Below are 21,199 nucleotides of genomic sequence, written 5' to 3'. Positions count from 1 at the left end.
ATGAAATGCAAGATTGAATATGTTCTATTTACAATCTTGCATGTGGAGGAGATATAGTGCGGTCAGAGGAGCTTATTCCAAACTTTTCTTCAATGTGATTTAAACTCTTCTCTTGGTTCAAAGGAAATCTGTTATTCCTTGCTTTTATCCTCTTGGAAAGGTGCAGCAGACTAACATGTTTATTTGTTCTTTTTCTTTGTACTGTGCTAAGACTTCTGCATACCTTCTCCTTTCCTTTCCTTTTATTTTATTTTATTTATTTTTTATTTATTTTTTATTTTTTATTTTATTATTATTATTATTATTATTTTATTTTAAAAGGAGTTGTTTTTATTAGTGTTGGTAATATTAGATTAATTTATCAGTAAAGGCAACCGACTATAGGGATGTTCAAACGGTCGGTTTGATTGAAACTGAAATAAAATAGATAAATCAAACTTTTTTTTGGTTTTTAAAAATCTAACCGAACCAAGTGAATTTAAATGGTCAACTAAATACTACCGAATCGTTTAAACCAAATTAAATTTTAATTTGTTCTGTTGAACCGAATAAGAGAAATTAAATTTTAAAAAAAAGTCAAAATTCAATACATATACTAATACATTAGTAATTTTATATAAAAATAAATATCAATATAACATTACATATATTATTCAATTCCATACAAATATGTATTTGTTCTAAAAAAGAGATATGTCCAAAACTATTAAACTAGCACAAAGGGGGGAATCTGAGATCAAAATACTGAAATAGGATATGACAGCTTGCATTAGTTGTATTTTTTTTAATATGAGATCCATTAACTCTGGCATTCATTTTGTTTTAAATGACTTTTTATGTGAAATCAATTATACATCTTTCAATTATCAAATACACGCGCACATCTTTCCATAAAAAAGAGGAAAAAAACGAGGTCTATCACTATTTATGCTAGACTTATACTTCGCATTAGAATGATATCATTTGTACAAAAAGACATTTAAATTTCTTCTCTTCTCAAGGGGATAAAAAAAAGGAAGTAGTCATATTTCTTCTATGCCTGGCAGCCTAAAAGTCCCCAATTTTCTTTTTTACTCTAAAATGGGTTTTTATTGCCGAAAGCATGAATCAGATTGATGGCACGCCTAGGCCCATGTCAAAGTACGCACGCAATGAAGATAAGAAATGCAAAAGGGTAGGGTTTTTGTCCAAACGGTTTTGGATAAAGTCATATCCAAAGCCGGACTTAAACAATTTGATTTGTATCAAAATTCGTAGATATCAAAGGAGCCATTTAAATTTATTAAGTTTTAAATATGTTTGCACGAATCTCAATATAAATTGGATGTTTAAACTTAGCTTTGGATGAGATTGTCCAAAGCCCTTTGGACAAAACCCAATCTCAATGCGAAACTATACTTGTTGAGGAGAATTTCATATATGTGTGTGTGTGTCTCTAGAGAGAGAGAGTTGAGTTACGGTACTTTGCGAAGTAAAGCGGCTGTTTTACTTCAAGTCTTTATCTTCAATTTCAAAATTCAAAAGGTCGATCTGAACCGTTCAAGTTGATCTCAATATTAAATTGTGCTTGGAGACTAAATTTTACTTTTTGTTTAGAATTTTTCAAAACCATTGTTTTTAGAAAATTCTGGACCATCAAAAACAACGATTACAGTGGAAATCATTTTTTTTAGGAAAATATTTATTTCCCCCATCTCCTATCCCCCGTTCGTCCCCCGTCCGTCCCCCGTCATTCTAACTAATCTCAAATTCAGTTATTAACGGTTTTTAATTGTTTACCCATTGAACTTTCGTTACCACTCAATAATCACTGGAAGTGTCCAGTCCACTATCTTCTTCGCTCTTTGCCTGATCCAGCTCCTATCTCTCGCGATTTTTCTCCTCTCGTCGCTCTCTCAGTTACCCCACCTAGTTACCCTCCTCTCTCTCTCGCTTCAGTGCCATTGCTTCTCCTCTCTCGTGTCCATGGTTTGGAAAATCGGCCGATTCCGAATTGACTCGGCCAAGTCGGAGCGGAATCGGCCGGAGACGATCCGATTTTTCCCGAGTTAAGAGATCTTATTTCTTTTTGACATTAGTGACAACATTACTAATAGAGAATCATATAGATTATATTGAAAATAATAGTGGATGTAAATAATAGGAGTTGATTAATAATGTAATGGTGATAGATAGGAGATAATTAGTGGAGCTATTTAGGATGTATCTTAATTAAGTCTATAAATAGGTATCATGTCATTGTACTCAATGCACAAGATTAGTATAACATTCTCTCTATAAATCTATTATGGTATATATAAGAGTTCCAGGAATGCTGGAATAAGGCTCACACCTATTCTAGAAATTATGTCTCATATCTCATTTTTATTTCAGCTACCAAAATAAAACTCTTATTCCAGAAAGATAAACATTCTCTATTATACTATGTTCCTCTTTATACCCGAATAAAATTCTCTTTCCATATTTGTTCCTCTTTATTCTAAAAAAAAACCATCTACTTTCTCTATTCTTGATCTAAACCCTCTATTCCACTCTAAAGAAGAATAAGCATCTCTATTCTAAATCTGATCCTCCTATTCCTCCACCATTTCTCTGCACACACTACAACTAGGTTATCCCAACTTTTGCGCCGAATGCCATAGCCATCGTCGTCATCGTGTCAGCCACTAGATCGTCCGTCACCGCCGCATCTTTAAACAAATTTATTTTTAGTAATTTAAAAAAAAAATAGTGGATGAAGTTTTATTATTATTGTTATTTTTTTTTCATAAGCAATGTATCCATGTAATTTTTTTATAATTTTTAAATTTATATTTTTAAAAATTTTAGGAACAATCAACAGTTTAAATTTTTCTAAATTTATTTTTTTAAATATTTATAAAAAAATGTTCATTCCTCTAATAAATAAAACTGCTATGAAATGAAAGATTTTTTTTAATCTTCCTTTGTCAAAAATCATATTACTCAATTCATCCATTAAAGCTTTTTTTTTAATTTTTTCTTCCATTACAAATTTTTCTTAATATATCCTTTCCGAAAAAAATGCTTGGTATTAAACAGAAAAAAAACCAAGTACATGTACTTTTTCCGGTTCTCCAATTGATCAATATACGGCTTATAAATATTTACGAAGGGTAATTGCAAACATAAAAAATTTAGTTCATTTTTATTGAGGATCAGAATTAAAACTTCATAACTAAGATAATAAAAAAATAATATGTTCATATATAACTCACATTGATTGAAGCTATAATTCACAATACGAGAACCTGAGAAAGTGATGGGGAGCTTTGCAACGTGAAACAGATAGAGGTTCCCCCGTGCCACTGTTAAGAAATCTAGTTTCAGTCTATGACAATAATGACATAGAAAAATTCGAAACTAAATTGTTGATGGTGGAACGGAGGGAACCAATATCTAATATATATTTCACGATGCAAAACTCCACAACACTTTCTACAATAAATTAATTACTTTCTCATAATTGAAAAATTACCTAAGAGAGAGGATTTCTTCTTTCTTTTTTTCAGAGGAGATAACGTAACGTTTTGGGATTAAGAGAGTGGATTATGAAGTTTTTGTGTATATCTGAACGTTCTGGGGCCAATTTATAGTATGTCTGAACGTTATGAAAAATTACGGACAGAGCACTGGCTGGGGCGTTCTGGGGTCTGCCCTTTACAAAGCATCACGTCTAGAATCTTAACTATTTTGCCAACAGGCCGTTACTATCTATCATGGCCATTTTTTTATTTTGCACACCCCTGTCCGTGATGGCCCATCACGACCCGCTTTTTTTTTTCCTCTGGCCAGTACTAGGCATCACGGACAGGTCTTGTTTTTTTTCGCTGTTTTTTATTTTTACGCTCCTGGCCGTAGCTTGCTATCACGGACAGCTCTGGTTGTTTCAACCTATAACGGACAAGGTTTTTTTCGGTTTTTTCTCCGGTTAAGTTAGAAACTCAAGCTCAGTTGAAAAAGGTTAATTAAGAGCTAATACTGACCGTGATAAACCATAATGGCCAATAGCCGTGATTTTCCATCACGTTTTCTCTATTTTGTGGATAAAATACGAAAGCTTTCTCTAATCTCGATATTTAATTATTATATTTTCTATTAATAAAAATTTCGGCCGACAAGCATGATAAGGCCATTATTCTCCATTTCAAACAACTGGATACATCCATTACTTTTTAATTCCTGACGCCTGTCATACACCGGCCCCAGCTGTATAAAATGTGGTAGTGCTCATGGATGAACAAATCCGAATTTCTTATTTGTAATATCTTAAAATAATAAAATTTTACAAAGTTACCTGTTGTTTTCTGTCATACCGCAGTAGGCGCCTACCAAGGCAGTTTTTGTAATGTTGTAACTTTTCTGATAGCCACTGTCAGATTTATCAAAAAAAAAAAAAAAAAAAATTTACAAAGTAGTTGGAAAAAACTAAAAAAAATAATCTGTTCATTGATAGTTTGCGTTTTTTTTTTCGGGGGTGAAGCTTCAGCTATATTTTGAACAGCATGCTATTTTTAAAATACTACAAATAAAAGTTTCGGTATAAAAATCCGCCAAATAATGGGAATATCTGAATAAATAATGGATAATAAAATATCTGGCAAACATTACTCAATAGTTACATGAATATCTGAATAAATAATTTAAAAAAAATGTCAAATGGTTGCATCAGATGAGAGCGTGATATGTTTATTTATAATTACATTATAAGTAGTGATATTTTTTTTCGAAATTATTTTAGTTAACAATCTAATAATTTAAAATTAATTAGTTACCAATGTTTACTTTAAAATTGAAAATATATCACCCACGCAAGTTCAATTCACGCATCAAATTGGACTGGCTTGCGCACCAAATTTTGTTTTACATATGTTCTATTCCATTTGTGTTGTGTTTGAAATTTTTGTACTAAATTTTTTCTAGTTCTATTTTGTTTTGTTATGTGGTGTTTAGAATTATAAGTTCACATCAAATTAGACGGAGAAATTGTAGAAAATAAAATGCACATGTTTAACAAATAAAAGTTTGTAATAAATTTGAACTAAAAATTACTACAACAAATTATACGCACAATCTAAGTAACATTTTGTACTAAGTTGGTGCATAAATTACTACAAATTATATGCACAACATAACATGATTATAAAAAATAAAAAAATTTGATGCGTGAGCTGGGCTTGCACACTGGCCCAATTTGATGCATCAGCCTAGCTTGTGTGGGTTGTAAAAACTCAGTTTTAATGCAATTTATTAGAATGTTAACTAAGAAAATTTCGGTACTCTTTCAGAGCATCCATTAAAAAAGGAATTTCAAATAACATATTTTTTAAATAAGGAGAGATTCACTTACACTCTTTTTTTTTGTGACACCGAATTACACTATACATTTTCAAAGTTTTCAAAATTCAAACAGTCGATCCAAATCATTCAGCATGATGGATATATTAAAATGTGCTTGCAGATCAAATTATGCATATTTTTGAACTTGTTTACTATTTATTAAGTATTTTACAAAATCATTGTTTTCAAACTATTGAATTTTTGTGTCCATCTTAATAAATAGTAAAAAAAATTCAAAAAAAAATATAAAATTTGATCTTCAAGAATATTTTAATATATCCATCATGTTGAACGGTTTGGACCGACTGTTTGAACTTTAAAAATACAAGGTGTAATCCTGTGTCACAAAAAAAAAATGTAAATGGATCCCTCCTCTTCTTAAATATATGATTTTTTTTTGCAAAAAATCATTTATTTACGATCTATCTTTATCTTCTGTTAAATAAAGGTGTTTATACTACAAAAATTATAACAGATTTCAGCATTCAAACCAAATTATAATCATATAAAATGACAAGTTGAAGCAACACGATTACACGAATCTTCAAACCTAGCTAAATCAAATTTTGTAGGTATGAGCTAAGCCCGTTTACTAAAACCTCAACATTTCGGAGGGTCTTTTCTGTAAACCTGTCCTATCCAAAAAACGAAAACCCCTACATTTAACAATTCTGTAACCAACAGTCCCACTCGCCGGCGCGTGAGGAGAAGCCACCCGATTATGACTCTGCTCTCTTCTCCGCCTCCATTAACCTCCCAAACAACCGCTAAAATTGCTTGCTATCACCGCTCGGTATCCACACCGCCGTTTGCCCATCGCTTTTCTCGCTTACCCAGGAGAACTGGCTTGAGATGCTGTTGCTCCTTCCCAGCTCGAAAGGATCTCGATCACATACCTAAGCAGTTTCGCGAGGAGAATCTCTCAGATGGGTGTAGGTTCCCCGCTAATGCTTTTCTTGTTCCTTTTTTTTTTTTTTATCTTTTTTGCATAATGATGCATTGTTTTGAAAAATCTATGGAGATCACTTTTGATCAATATACAACGGCCAATTAATTCATGTCAAGTCAGGTTAATTCATTTTAACCAAGTTAAACAAATTGATAGAGATAGCTGGAGTAATGATTAAATTCACATCCCATTACTGTTCTTTGTACTGTTTAAATTTTTTTTCAAGTTGATTTCTCTTGCATAGCACTATTTTTATTCGTGGTTTTACAGTGATGGATAATTACAAGAATGTCCCAGAGTGTCTGTACGGTCTTCCACGCCAGCAGATGAACATGTTCATGGCAAAAGATAATATCCTGACTCGTCAATCGACTAAACTTAATCCAGTGAGTGATATTTATTTGGTTTGCACATTTAATTCGCAAAGCTTCAGAGTTGAGAAAAAAAAGGAAAAATAATAGATTGCTGTTCTTTCTATGCATCTGTGATCCCAGGGGCGGAGGGATGTGAATTGAATGGGGGTCAATTGACCCTCATTTAAAAAAAAAAAATTGTATTCATATATGATTTTTTATACAATCTAGAGTAAAATGTTAAGTTATTTACAATTGACCCCCATTCTTAGCATGGAAATTCTATATGATTGACCCCCATTCAAATTTGACCCCCATAGTTTGGAAGTCTGCTATGCCCCTGTGTGATCCCTGCATACAATAAAATCAATCTTAAACAGGCCAATAAGTAAACCTGATAAAAGGACAAACAAGATATAAACTGATATCCATTTCCAGAAAAGAAAGAAAAAAAACTGATATCTAATGGTACCTAACCGGTTTGGTAAAGTACCACCTGTATGTACCAATGCCATCCTGGCATGGGACATAACTAGTACATTACTTTTGTCTGAAACTTTGGATGATTGGATAGCGCATAGTAGATACGTACTGGTCAGGTCTAATTTAGTCAGTACTTACCATTAGGTATATTACTGTTTTGGCTTTTGGAATCTTTCTATGGATCTATTAATTTCTGCAAAAGCACCTTAAGTAGGAGAAACCCACTAATATTTGTTATCCTGCAACAGGAGAGTTTAACTTCTGATGCATTTTATAAAAGGTTCTCCAATATAAGAAGTCTAGAGGAGGAGATAGGAAAGGATACTAAACCGCGTGTCAGCATGTACCAAGGAGGTGGTTATGACGACCCGCCACCTGACATGCCATCTCTGCTTATAGATGCACGCATTGTCTATCTTGGAATGGCGGTTTGTACCAACCTGTTCATGACTTATCTGCATTTGACAGATTGTTTTTGCATACAAAAGTTTTGAGTAAAGCTCGGGTGCTATGGATAGCATAAGGTCATCCGTGCTACAACCTCAAAAACCTATCGTATAAACTTCAAATTTCGATTCAAGTAGCTCAATAAATTGGTTATATAATAAACTTGTAGAATACTAATTTTTACTTTTTTTTGAATTTTTTTACTATTTTTTATGATTTATGAAAGATGACAAAAAATAGCCTAAAATATTTCTTTTATTTTTAAGTCATTTTTTGCCATCTTTCATAAATCATAAAAAATAGTAAAAATTGTTATTCTACAAGTTCATTATATAACCAATTTACTAAGCTACTTAAATCGAAGTTTGAAGTTTATTTGATAGGTTTTTAAGGCCGTAGCACGGATGACCTTGTGCTATCCATAGCATCCAAGCCTTACTCCAAAAGTTTTGGTCTCATATTTGACAGATTGTTTTTGCTCCATTCTGACAGTTGCATGAAGCTGTGGCAGAGCTTATAATAGCTCAATTGTTATTTTTGGATTTTGAAGACTCCTCTAAACCTATTTATCTCTACATCAACTCTTCAGGAACACAGGTACATTAAGTACATTTCCATTTTAGCAGATTAAGTGCTAAATTTTTTATTTGTTTGAACTTTTAGCTATCCTTGTTCAATGTTATATATATATATATTTTTTTTATTTACCACCATCAACCAGGATATGAATAAGGACATAATTGGATACGAAGCTTTGGGATTTGCCATTGCTGACTCTATGAGTGTAAGTTCAACACTGTTCTGGGACATGTCTGTTTCATTTTTTTTCCCCATATTTATTCTTTTGGCACTACGTGGTTGGTCCGGCACATGTCACATGTGGGTTTGTTAGCATAAAAGTTGAACACAAGATCATTGGTAGACATTTTTCGTTTAATTTTATTTATTTCAAAGAAGTGATTTTTTTTTTTAAATTTCTTGAACAATAGAATTGTAAAGCCAAGGTGCATACACTGAACTTAGGCATAGCATATGGACAAGCAGCCGTGATTCTTTCACGTGGCAATAAAGGAAATCGCCTTTTGTTGCCTCATTCAAAGAGTATGTCAACCCAAAATATTCTACTACGAGAATGTTTCTATTTTTGTCCTGTTGAATAATGTGTAACTGCATTTTCAGCTAGCTTGCACCTGCCGAAGATGTTCAAAAATATTGGACCCACCACCGACATGTGGCTCACGGTATTTTCTCAACATATTCATATGCTAATTAGCAAATACACGGCCATATCAGTGTTGTCTTCATCTAGTTGAATTGTAAGTCAAACCGATACACACAGGTACAGGTTAGTTGGCAACCATAATAGTCTGTACAACTTATAGGCCATGTTTGGTTGTGCAATAAAGTTACTCCGGATTAAATTGCTTACTCCGAACTAAGATAGATTAAAATAATCATGTTTGGTTGGAGCTTGGTGAAGCTCATGAGGAGAGAGAAAATTATAACATGATGATACACTAACCGTGGGACCCACAGGTAGAGAGGTAGAGTAATTTTGCTCCGGATTAACTCAAATGTTACTCCATCTTACTCCTTCAAATTTACTTCTTATTTGGCTTCTTAAAAGTAGAGTAGAGGGTTTAATCCACCATTTACTCCACAAACAAACATGACCATAAGGTATAATATTGGTATCCTCAAGATGGCATATTTCACCAAGCTTGACATACTGAAGTATCAATTGGGCTCCAACTTAACCTTGACTTGTGACTAGACCTAAATTGATCCAGTTTATTTATTGTTACCCGTCTATTAAACAACGATGAAAGCATTAGGGTTCGATTCTGTCTTCGGTTGCATCCAACTTGGCCTCAATTGACCATTATCTGTGAGACAATTGTTTTTTCAAATAGATAATCAGTACAAGCTTCTTGCTTTATCTATCTTTTTACATGAATTAACAGGTGAAAGATCTTGAGGCAGAAGCAGATGCTTATCTGGGGCAGTTATCAGAGGTGACTGGCAAACCAAAGGAAGAGTTAGCGAAAGATGCTAGGCATTTAAAATTACTCAGTGCGGAAGAAACTATAGGATATGGCCTTGCTGATCGAATTATCTACTCGATGGCTGACTGCTTCGATAAACAAGTACCTCCTTTTTTAAAGTTCTTTTCCTTTTCTGTGCACAAGGAAATGCTTGTATAAAGTCTCTTTTTTATATGCATACTCCGTAAAAGCCCTGCACCTCTTTGGCTTTTACGGAATATGCATATAAATCTGGAGGTCAAATAGACTTCATACTAGAGCTTGGCTCAGTCCTGATTATAGCTGTAATTATAAAATCCCAACTTAACAAAACCATGCAAAAAAGGTAGAAATTACTTCATGAATTACTTTATGTGTTTCCTTTTCATATTTCTTTTATCTAAGTTATGCAACTTTGTTGGGGCAGAATACACAACTTCAGAGAAATAAAAGAAAGGCGATGCTACAGGCAGCTCAGACAGTGAGGTCAGGCCCCGGAGCTGTTGCCACATCTGGGCTTGGTTAGACTTGTTTTTCATATTTTTTTTATAATAACGGAGATGTTAAAACAGTGTTCAATTTAGAAAAGATCTAAAGTATCTTTTCTTGGGAAGTTATGACTATTTAGGATGTTATTCTGATGATAGTTTTTTGTTAGTTAAAGTCAAATGGTTTTTGTGTATTTTTGAGGAATCATCATTTTGAGCTCTCTGCTTGTAATCATGGATTTGTACTTTTTGATGTTTAAAAACAGCTTTCTAGTTATAGAACTATATTATATTGGTTCTCACTTTTCACATTCTTATGTCAGTCTTGGTCCCTTTTTCTGGTACTTCGGCTTTGCAGTATTGTCTGTAAGCTTAAGAATTTGATTCTTTACTTGTCAACATTTAAAATGGTCATCATTGTTTTTTTTTTTTTTTTAAAAACAAAAATAGAGGTCAGTCTTCCAACCTTTTTTTAATGTTCATAAAAAAATATTTCCCCTCATTTGATTTCATCGCCCTTTTGTCACTATATCAAATGCTAGTTCTTAAAATTTTGAACGGAAAAACATATTATTGTTATTATTATTTCACAACTCCACAAGCCACGATTAATCTTGGGCACCAGTGGAAGTACCAAAATTATCTACAACTATATAGCTCACCATAAAATCAATCATCCTGTGACGACTTGACATCCTTGGAACTGAACAAGAACAAGATATTGTTATAAAATAAAGATAAATAAGCATAAACAAGAATAAACAAGATAGAGATGACATAAAAGATGGTAATCTCTTTATTTATATATTTCTCATGTGTGTACAATACAAGAGTACAAATGCTCTATTTATAGGCTACAAATTGTGAAAGAAAAATTATCTAAATTAATTACAATAATAAATGAAAAATTGAATTTCAATAGTAGTGGGCATCAATATACATGGAGTAGTGGAAGAAATAAATTGAGGGTTAATATGGAAGTTACAAAATGAATGACATCCACACATTTAATATTTACTAGTTAAGTGTCCGTGCGTTGCAACAGAAATTGAAATATTGTTATGATTGTTTTATTTAGATGTGATTAATTTTATTTTATTTTTTCATTCTGTATTAGTCAATAATGAAAGAAAACAATAGCTTTAGAGTTGATAATATTATTTGTCTTCATTGTCAGCAATTAATTTTAGTGAAGATAATTAATTGTAAATAACTCTAAAATAAATATCAAATCTTTCTTACTGCATTGATGATGTATTAGTTAATAATGAGAGCAAACAAGAAGTGTTTGGTTCTAAAAATATGCAAAAATAATTGATTACACATTTTTAAACTAATTATGATAATTTTGTAGTAGTAGAAAGAGTATTGAAATTAATTACAAAACACAAAAAATTGCTGAAAATGGAGGCAACTAATTCACTCAGCAAATGGAGAAGAAATGGGCAGCCCATAATATAAAAAGAGGCCGTGGGGAAGAAATCAAGACGCGCAGAAAAAGAGGAGTCTCAAATGAAACAATTTCTATGTAGATCTTCATGTGGCGAGTATATGGTAACTAAATTTTAACTTCTACACAATTGACAACATGAAACCAATGCATACAATTGAAATTACTAATTAATGGCTTAGATTGAGATACACTTTTGATGAGGGGTTGAGATTTATTAAACGAATGGCTGAGATTTTGTTTGGGTGAATAAAGCTTTGGATCCTAAATTTTTCAACGTGCTATTTAGTAGTGAGGATTCATAACACTCCCCCTTGAATGTCCATTATATAAGAATATGCCTCATTAAAACCTTACTAGAAAAAATCCTATGGGATAAAAATCTAGTGAAAGAAAAAACGTACAATATTCTTCTAAATACGCAACTACATCCTTATCAGGAAAACCCAATGGGAAAAACCATGGTTAAAATATAGTGCATATTAACTCCCCCTCATGATAGCATCAATCAATATCTTTAAGTCGGCGAACTCCAATATTACGAACTAGCTTTTCGAATATTGCAGTAGGGAGTGCCTTAGTGAATAAATCTGCTGGATTTTTCACTTTTCGAATATTGCAGTTCAAACTACCCTTCCATTGTAACGGTCCATGTACTGTTACAACGGTCAGCACTACTTACTTCCTTTTTATCAGCTCTTATAAATAGAAGCTATACCAAGGTTTGGATTGACACTCTAGCTGCCCCCAACTTCAATATTTCATATTTACAGATCTAGAGAAAGTCATTGTTGCTTGTGTGCTTAAACTTCAATACTCACAATCAATCTCAAGCTTATTCAATTAATTTAATAACTCTTAGAGTGATCCTGCATGATCAAAACAACTACTACTTCGAGCCTTGTGCTCACCCAGCAATCCTTGAGTCCTCGCGAATCAGATTGTCTTCCTTTGAGCCTTTAGTGCTCCTTGTTCGGGCCGTGTGACTTCCCAGAAGATTGTAAGGGCTCATCGGTTTCACTTTGTAATCATTTCTCATTGGGTAAAGAAAGGTGTGCCATCTCGAAGGTCGCGGGCCCCGGAGACGCAGGCGTTAGTGCCGAACTCCTTAAACAACTCTTGTGTCAAGTGTCTCTAAATTCTACTATTCACTTTATTTATTTTATATTTTAGTTTAGATTCAAGTTATTCGAGTTTTCGCCAAAGATAACTATATGACACACTAGAATTTTATAACTTAGATTAAAAAGTTTAGAAATACCTATTCATCCCCCCCCCTCCCCCCCCCCCCCCCCCTCTAGGTGTCTTTGGGACTTGGGACCAACAAAAACGTCGATCCGAACCGTTCAAGTTGATCTCCATATTAAATTGTGCTTGGAGACTAAATTTTACATTTTTTTTGAAAAAAATTTACTATTTTTTTTGAAAAAAATTTACTATTTTTTTAGAATTTTTGAAAATCACTTTTTAGAAAATTCTAAACCATCAAAAACAATGATTTTCAAAAATTCTAAAGAAATAGTAAAAAAATTTCCAAAAAATATATAATTTGGTCTCCAAGCACAATTTAATATGGAGATCAACTTGAACTGTTCGGATCGACATTTTGAACTTTAAAATCGCAAAATATGAGTGTAAAATAAAATACTCGTTTTACTTCGTGAAGCACCGTAACCCAACTCTCTCTCTCTCTCTCTATGTGTGTGTACACAATTTTTAGATCAGGTGATTTTCTAATTGTCTCATAAAATAAAATAAAAAATTCAAAAAAATATAAAATTTGGTCTCCAAGTATATTTTCATATGATAATAATGTTGAGCATTTTGAATCGACTATCTAGTCTTTAAAAATAGAGATATAAATTCAATGTACAAAACGATCCACACATTACAAAATACCATAGCCTCACTCATAAACCTACATCACTATTTAATGAAACTTATTAACAAGACTTCTGTATAATTTTTAATTTCATCTTTGCTCAAAACTTTTCCATTTCCACGATGCCAAGTTCAACAATATAACAAAACGAGTGCCTGGAGAATTTCGAGAGCCTATTAGATGCAAACGGATCAGATATTGGTAAAATTATATTGGTATCTTTTATTATTGTTTGGATATTGATTGAATATTAGATGAATACGAATATGGATCTGTTTTCCAATACTATTATATATTAAAAAAATTATTAAAAATATGTAAATTCATAATATTTATCTAATTAAATATTATTAAATATCTACTATTTGAATATATCCAAATAATTAAAATTTAAAACTATATTCCTATCGATACAAGTATTTAAATATTATATATTAGTATTTAATTTTATAATACGGATCTATATAAATATGGACATATAATATCCGATCCGTTTGCACCCTAGAACCTATGCAAGTACAAAGATCAACTTTCCAAATTTTGAGTTACCTTGGGTGATATGAATTCCAAATTTCCAATAGTTGACTCGTGGGAGTGAAAAAATCTGCTAGGACCTATTTCAAATCCAGCTATTCATCTGTTTTTAAATTTGTGTATAGAAAATAACGAATTTGTGCATTCTAAAAAAATAGAGAAATGGATTTAAAATAACATGTCCTATAATTCTCAAGTGTGGGACTAATAAATTAATGGTCACTCTCCACCTAGGTTATTTGGATACTCCAGATTTGGAGTCGTATCCGTGTATCATCGGATACCGATACGTGTCCGATACGGCACCGATACATATTCGTGCGTAGACCACGCACCGCACACGTGGACCGCGTTTGTGAACCAAGCAAATGTATTTTTTTTCTGCTGAAGGCGGGATTCGAACTGTGGTTTTCTCTGTCAGTGTCAAAACTCTTAACCACTACACTAGAGTATCACTTGTGTTCTATTCTAGATAAATATAGTATAATTTAAGTCTTTATTTTTCCATACAAATTTGATTTAAATTATGATTATCTAAATATAATATATAAAATAATAAAATATATATATAGATGTTGGCTAAGATCAAAGTGGTAGTTTATGAGCTTTGGTGCTACCAATTTGTTTTTCAATTTTCAAAGTTCAAAATATCGATCCGAACCGTTCAAGTTGATCTCTATATTAAAATGTGCTTGGAGACCAAATTTTACATTTTTCTGAATTTTTTTACTATTTATTAAGCCACTTTGAAAATCGCTGATCCAACGGTGGCTTCTAATTTTACTGTTTTGTTAAGCCACCGTGGATCAGCAATTTTGAAAGTGACTTAATAAATAGTAAAAAAATTTAGAAAAATGTAAAATTTGGTCTCCAAGCACATTTTAACATAGAGATCAACTTGAACGGTTCGAATCGACATTTTGAACTTTGAAAATTGAAAAACGAATTAATAGCACCAAAGCTGAGGAACTACCACTTTGATCTTAGCCAACCTCTCTCTCTCTATATATATAATAAGCGTATCATATTCTAGATTTTTTAAAATTGTTGTATCATTGTATTCGTATCGTATCCGATATGATACCCGTACACGTATCCGATACAATATCCGTACATGTATCCATGCAACATAGCTCTCCAGCAATCCTTTTCTTTTTGAAAACGATCCCCCAATTCCAGCTAGCGCCCAGTTCATTGACTCAACAGTCATCAAGATATTCTGAACTATAAATATCTCCTTGTTTTGCTGACAAGTGGGCTCTATATGCTTGTGTTCGATTTCGATCCCATTTGGCATATAATAAGTCAACAAGTGGATCCCCAAATTCTGGGGGCGCCTGTGGTATTTCGCTCCGATACGTCCCTCAATGAATTAGCTGCGGTGGTGATATTTCTAAAATAAACTTGGTTTACGTATTTAATTAAGAGAGTAGAGGACCATGTGACCGATAATATTTCGGTTGTGTTTTTTACACAATAATGTATTTTGGCATTTAAAAGTCACTGATTTTGATATAAAATATTAGTTCGTACAATTAATGAGAATTTAAGGACATTTTTTATTGCAGTATTATTGAAAAAAGTTACAAGTGATGTTTAATTTGTATAATTTCTTAATTTCTTTTGAGATTATTTCTTATTTTTTTAATAAGTTGTCTAAAATTATTTGAATAAATAATTTAAAACTTTTATAGTATGCTTTGTGTGGAAGGTTGCATGTTGAAAATTCAGATGGAGACATCCTTTATGGATATTTAAAGGTGAGAGGCTTGTCTTTTATTTTTCTATCTTGAACAATTAGTTGGATGACAATGCACGAACTTTTATCTCATATATGAAGGATTGACCTCCAATTTTTCTCAAAAAGAAGAAGTCTTCAATAGTATTACTATTGTAAGAATCTAATTGATTAATTTTAATTTTTTTTGTTTCAAATATCACAAGATAAAAATATTCAATGAACTTAGCTAACCAAATTAGCAATTAACTGTTATCATCATTTAAAATCTATTTTTTGCATGTTGAAAATTCGGATGGAGACATCCTTTATGGATATTTAAAGGTGAGAGACTTGTCTTTCATTTTTCTATCTTGAATAATTAGTTGGATGACAATGCACGAACTTTTATCTCATATATGAAGGATTGACCTCCAATTTTTCTCATAAAGAAGAAGTCTTCAATAGTATTATGTAAGAATCTAATTGATTAATTTTATTTTTTTTGTTTCAAACAACTCAAGATAAAAATATTCAATGAACTTAGCTAACCAAATTAGCAATTAACTGTTATCATCATTTAAAATCTATTTTTTTAAGTAATATCATAGTGTTTACGAGTCTGATCTTGTGTGATAACTTAAGTTTTCAATTTTATCTCAAAATTGGACAATATTCAATTCATAACTTGTTTGTATTGGTCAAGATGATAATAATTGAGTATGAGAGGAAATCCGCGCTTAAAAAATATAACCATTTTATATTTTCTAAAATGCAACTCAAATTTTGAGACATCTTAAAGGATGTGAATTCAATTTCTATTATATTTATAGTGATATGATGATAATCATGCTTGCAACGATACTATTTATCACAAAATGTTCTCAGAGAGGAGAAAAATAGTTGCAATTACTTAGTCCAAGTCCTCCATCCCTTCATATATAACATTTCTATCAAAAAGTTCAAAAAAAGTTAAATTATATAAAGAGGTTTCATTGTGGACAAAATATTATTTATATTTAAAATCTTTTTAATTCGTGAAAAATACACATATCAAATGATTAATTCATTAATCACCAATTATTTCGAGAATTAAAAAAAAATCAACTTTTGATCCTTGAAGTTTATGAAAAAAATCAAGTTGGTCCCTGAATTTTGAATTGCATCAAATTATTTCTTCAACTGTCGAAAAAAAAGAGTTGAATTTTCAACTTCTCTCAAATTAATTAAATTAATTTTCATAACTTAATTTTTTTGGAAACTTGAAGGATCAATTTGATTCATATCTTCTGAAAATTGTAAAACTAATTTGGTTTTTTAAATGATTAATTTAATATAAAAGGAAGTTCAGTCATTTATATCACCGTGAAATAAATGTTAGACCAGGTCCAGTCATCCATTTATACACAAGCAGCTCCGATAAAATATTCCCTAGGTGCAGTCTATGTCTAGAATTTTGGATAATAAACCTGTATCTTCTATCTTTTTTTGAGAAAAACCTTTACCTTCTGTCACACTCCGCTCCCTTCATCTCCGTCAGGAAAAATCTTCGAATTTTCTTTTAGGTACTGTAATTCACCTTTGTGCTTAAATTTACCTATTCTTGCATATTGTCCATTTCTTTTGTTGAGATTTTAATCTGGATCCCGTGTAGTCAAATCATAGATCTTAGTTCCTGAAATATCGACTAAAAGCCCAAGTCTTAGTTCCAATTCATAATTTATAGTTTTGTTCAATATAAGATTTTAATTGTTTTTCGCAATTGTCCTTTTCTTCTGAGGTCTTTTGATTAGGTCAACACGTAGTAGCTTAATTTTATTACATTATATAATGTGTGTTGTGCGAAATTATCCAATTGTTGATTATTCTTGGTGTACACTGCGATAACTTAGAAATTTCCAAGTTAGATAGCAAAGTTTGCTGACTTTAGTTTTGGGATATTTTTTCTCTGGCTGAGGTGCTTATTTGCAAACCACACTTTTGTTAGCACGCCATGCTGAATTCCTTCAATGGTACCTTTTGCTTGTATACCCTTGACTAAATTTGAATTCTTAATGCCTCTGAAAGGACTCAGGTTACTTGAGTACATTTGGAATTTACTTCTTAAATACTAAATCAACTAGGCTATTTGCGTGTTTGCGTATGCAAGAAAAGAGAATATTACACAAGCCAATAATAAATGTTTGGAGTGTACGCACAGAGGTACTTATTTTTTAGGGATATGCTTGGGAAAATATTGTTCCTTCATAGCTGAGTCAAAGTGAAGGTTTCATGCTTATCTGTATGACTATGCTATTTAGATTTGTTTTTAATATTTCCAACCCCTACAATTCTTCATTGGAAAGGAATATGGATGAAAGATGATTGGCTTGACTTTTTCCCAATAACATCTTACTAACATTTTAAGTTTCTACTATTGATTCTAAGAAATTAGTTGGGGTATGGACGAAGTCCCTACTTACCAGATCTGAGTATTGAATTGTCAACTGTTTTTTTAAAAAAAAAGTAGAAATAATTTTGAAGAATGCTGCCATTTGGTATTTGCATTTTCACTTAGCTGTCTATGTTGGGTGCTTTCATCTAAGTAGGTTAACCACTTCAATGTCCTCCCTTTTAAATTTGTAGTTTTTGCTAGCCATGTTAGCAGGGGCGGAACTAGAATATTGAGATTGGGGGGGCTGGATAAATAAGTATCACATAATTTTATTTTATGAGGGGGACTAATAGTATTAATTTTTATAAAAATTAGAAAATTTAAAGGATAAAAATGGAAAAAAATTAATAATTTATAGGGGATGCTTAGCACCCCATGGTCTCTACCTCCATCTGCCCCTGCATGTTAGCTTTATTTCATAGAGAAGTTACAGAGTTTTCAATTTTGTCATTTGAAAGTTTAGATTATTTTGTTTCAAAATTAAGAAAATTGGTCAAGCAAAATAGGGAAACTTATCTGAATCTAATATACCTGGTGTAAAGCACCTGTCTTCAGCTGACATATTCAGTGTAGTACTCACCTAGGCAAGGTAATTGGCATTGGCTTGACTTTCTTGGTTAAAGATGTGGTCAGCGAATGGACCATGTGTATATATATGCACCTCATCTGTTCCCAATCATTGGTCCTGTGTGCTCTATTGTTCTTCATTTTGGAGTTAATTTGAGGTTTTTTTTTTTTTTTTAACACAAGTTCTGTTTCATCTCCCACTCTTGTATTTCTTTCTGATAATAAGATTTTATGTTATGAGTCCACAATAAAAACACTTGTTGCCCAACAAAGAAAAAAAAAACATTTTCAGTCCGTTAACAAATCTTCAAATACACCCATCTATTTAGTCATATTTTGTTTGGAATGATTCATTGTAATCGGTACTATCCTGACTAACAGAGGAGCTTATGGGGAATTTGCTGTGCTGTGTGCAAGTTGACCAGTCAACGGTGCTCATAAGGGAGAGATTTGGCAAATTTGACGATGTGCTCGAACCAGGATGCCATTGTATGCCATGGTTTCTTGGTAGCCAAGTTGCTGGCCACCTCTCCCTTCGTTTACAACAACTGGATGTGCGCTGTGAGACCAAGACCAAGGTTTTTTATTTTTTATTTTTGTTTTTGTTTTTCCTTGCTTAATTCTTGCAGTAGATAAAGAAAAAAAAAATCTATGTTTCACTGCTTATTTGCTTTTTGTTCATTTGACAGGATAATGTGTTTGTGAATGTGGTGGCATCAATCCAATACCGAGCTCTGGCTAACAAGGCCGGGGACGCCTTTTATAAACTGACCAACACACAATCCCAAATTAAAGCCTACGTGTTTGATGGTACATCTCAGTTGTATCTATGATTAATTATAACTTTATGCTATATAATCATTTTTTTGTGTTGGTACATATTAAGTTTGATTTCTGATATTCCCTTTATTTTGTGTGCATGTGTGTCCAATGTGAAGTAATAAGAGCAAGTGTGCCAAAGTTGATTTTGGATGATGTGTTTGAGCAGAAGAATGAAATAGCAAGGGCAGTAGAAAATGAACTGGAGAAGGCCATGTCAGCTTATGGATATGAAATTGTTCAGACTCTTATTGTTGATATTGAACCTGATGAACATGTGAAGCGTGCCATGAACGAAATTAATGCTGGTATTATATTTTTGCTTAGCTAAATGTTAAGATTTATACATATATTAAGATCAGTCTTCTCTAGTCTTCAAGCTTTCAAAGCCATTGATACTATTTCAAAACCAGTGAAATTCCATAGGCCCTCAAGCACCACTTTGTCTATAGAATATTATCTCAAGTATAGTATTCTGAGTTTTGCTTCTCTCTGCCTCTCCCTACATCAATATGCTGTCATTCATCTATAAGATATGATTTTTGGTTCCCCTGGAGGATTGAAGTTTAAATTAAATTTATGTGACTAATTCAGTTTGAGTAGTGTTGGTAAGGGTTATGTTAAAAGTTTGACAATTAAGCGATGATGGCAGGATTGCTTGCTAAATTTTACTAATTCTATGGGGGTGTCCATTACTAAGGGATCATCTGAGAATTTTTTTTTCGCTTTGCTAGTGTATGCATGTACCTTTTAATTTTTGAACGGTAACACATGAAATTTGACAATAGATTGACGTGTAAGGGTATACATGTAATTTTCAGTTTTTGCAGGGTTATACGTGAAATTCTGCAGTAGATTAAGATAACTAAGATTCATTGGCCATACTGTGCTGCAGCTAGTCATACATTTATGCACTAAGCATGAATCCTTAATTTTTATTTTTCAGCTGCAAGGCTGAGGCTAGCAGCCAATGAGAAAGCAGAAGCTGAGAAAATAGTGCAGATCAAAAGAGCAGAAGGAGAAGCCGAGGCCAAGTACCTCTCAGGCCTCGGTATTGCCAGGCAGAGGCAAGCTATAGTAGATGGGCTCCGTGACAGTGTCATCGGTTTCTCGGAAAATGTGCCTGGTACAAGCGCAAAGGATGTCATGGACATGGTTTTGATCACTCAATATTTTGATACCATGAAAGAGATCGGTGCCAGCTCCAAGTCTTCAGCAGTTTTCATCCCACATGGACCTGGTTCAGTGCGTGATATTGCGACTCAAATTAGGGATGGGCTGCTTCAGGCATCTCATACTAATTAGGCTCTAACTGGTAATGTGTGGAGCGTACAAGTGAAACTTTGTGAAAGCACTTTGTTATTTGAATTCTGTATATTGAGATGAATTATGTTCTTCTGTTTGGTCTTTAAATATGCATTTGTATATATATTATATTTGAAGTGTTTGTATACTTTGCTGAAGTGAAAAGGAAGATAGGTTTTGGTATTGTAAGCTATTAGTTGATACTTTTTTTAAGTAAAATTTATCCTTTGTTGTTGTTGTTGTAATCTTGCAATTCCCTTTTTGGGCCATACACAGCGTTAATTCGCACAGCGATTGGCCCAGGGAGGCAGTTTGCTCATACTGTCCGATTCCGATACCCACGACGTGGGATGCAACCAGGCTTCAGAGGGCGGACTTGGATCCGAGGA

General features: G+C 32.7%; 2 protein-coding genes across 4 annotated transcripts; both read left to right on the top strand.

Annotated features, from left to right (window-relative positions):
- The first annotated feature begins 5,993 nt into the window (after positions 1-5,993).
- On the top strand, positions 5,994-10,396 carry CLPR1 (CLP protease proteolytic subunit 1). The gene is made up of 9 exons (XM_078312391.1): positions 5,994-6,290; positions 6,578-6,693; positions 7,392-7,571; positions 8,083-8,187; positions 8,312-8,374; positions 8,580-8,691; positions 8,770-8,831; positions 9,555-9,737; positions 10,042-10,396. The coding sequence occupies exons 1-9, from the start codon at positions 6,080-6,082 to the stop codon at positions 10,138-10,140; spliced, it is 1,131 nt and encodes a 376-aa protein (XP_078168517.1). The 5' UTR covers positions 5,994-6,079; the 3' UTR covers positions 10,141-10,396.
- A 6,766-nt stretch (positions 10,397-17,162) lies between these two features.
- LOC144562693 (hypersensitive-induced response protein-like protein 1) lies at positions 17,163-20,999 on the top strand. 3 transcript variants are annotated; one of them, XM_078311925.1, is made up of 5 exons: positions 17,163-17,250; positions 19,068-19,264; positions 19,376-19,496; positions 19,625-19,813; positions 20,452-20,999. In XM_078311925.1, the coding sequence occupies exons 2-5, from the start codon at positions 19,076-19,078 to the stop codon at positions 20,808-20,810; spliced, it is 858 nt and encodes a 285-aa protein (XP_078168051.1). In that variant the 5' UTR covers positions 17,163-17,250; positions 19,068-19,075; the 3' UTR covers positions 20,811-20,999. The 3 variants fall into 3 exon arrangements, with proteins under 3 accessions (XP_078168051.1, XP_078168052.1, XP_078168049.1); XM_078311926.1 differs by lacking the exon at positions 17,163-17,250 and adding an exon at positions 18,564-18,708; XM_078311923.1 differs by lacking the exon at positions 17,163-17,250 and adding an exon at positions 18,705-18,844.
- The last annotated feature ends 200 nt before the right edge of the window (positions 21,000-21,199 follow it).

The sequence above is a fragment of the Carex rostrata genome, chromosome 12 (assembly GCF_964058835.1).
Source record: "Carex rostrata chromosome 12, lpCarRost1.2, whole genome shotgun sequence".
Lineage (NCBI taxonomy): Eukaryota > Viridiplantae > Streptophyta > Magnoliopsida > Poales > Cyperaceae > Carex > Carex rostrata.
This window is presented reverse-complemented; position numbering and strand designations above follow the sequence as displayed.

Bases quoted from the DNA above. Each gene is read 5' to 3' on its own strand.
- CLPR1 (XM_078312391.1), top strand. From the start codon at position 6,080: ATGACTCTGCTCTCTTCTCCGCCTCCATTAACCTCCCAAACAACCGCT. The intron at 8,692-8,769 runs GTATGTCAACCC...CTGCATTTTCAG, and splicing joins TTTGTTGCCTCATTCAAAGA to CTAGCTTGCACCTGCCGAAG. The intron at 9,738-10,041 runs GTACCTCCTTTT...TTGTTGGGGCAG, and splicing joins CTGACTGCTTCGATAAACAA to AATACACAACTTCAGAGAAA.
- LOC144562693 (XM_078311925.1), top strand. From the start codon at position 19,076: ATGGGGAATTTGCTGTGCTGTGTGCAAGTTGACCAGTCAACGGTGCTC. The intron at 19,497-19,624 runs GTACATCTCAGT...TCCAATGTGAAG, and splicing joins TAAAGCCTACGTGTTTGATG to TAATAAGAGCAAGTGTGCCA. The intron at 19,814-20,451 runs GTATTATATTTT...TTTATTTTTCAG, and splicing joins CATGAACGAAATTAATGCTG to CTGCAAGGCTGAGGCTAGCA.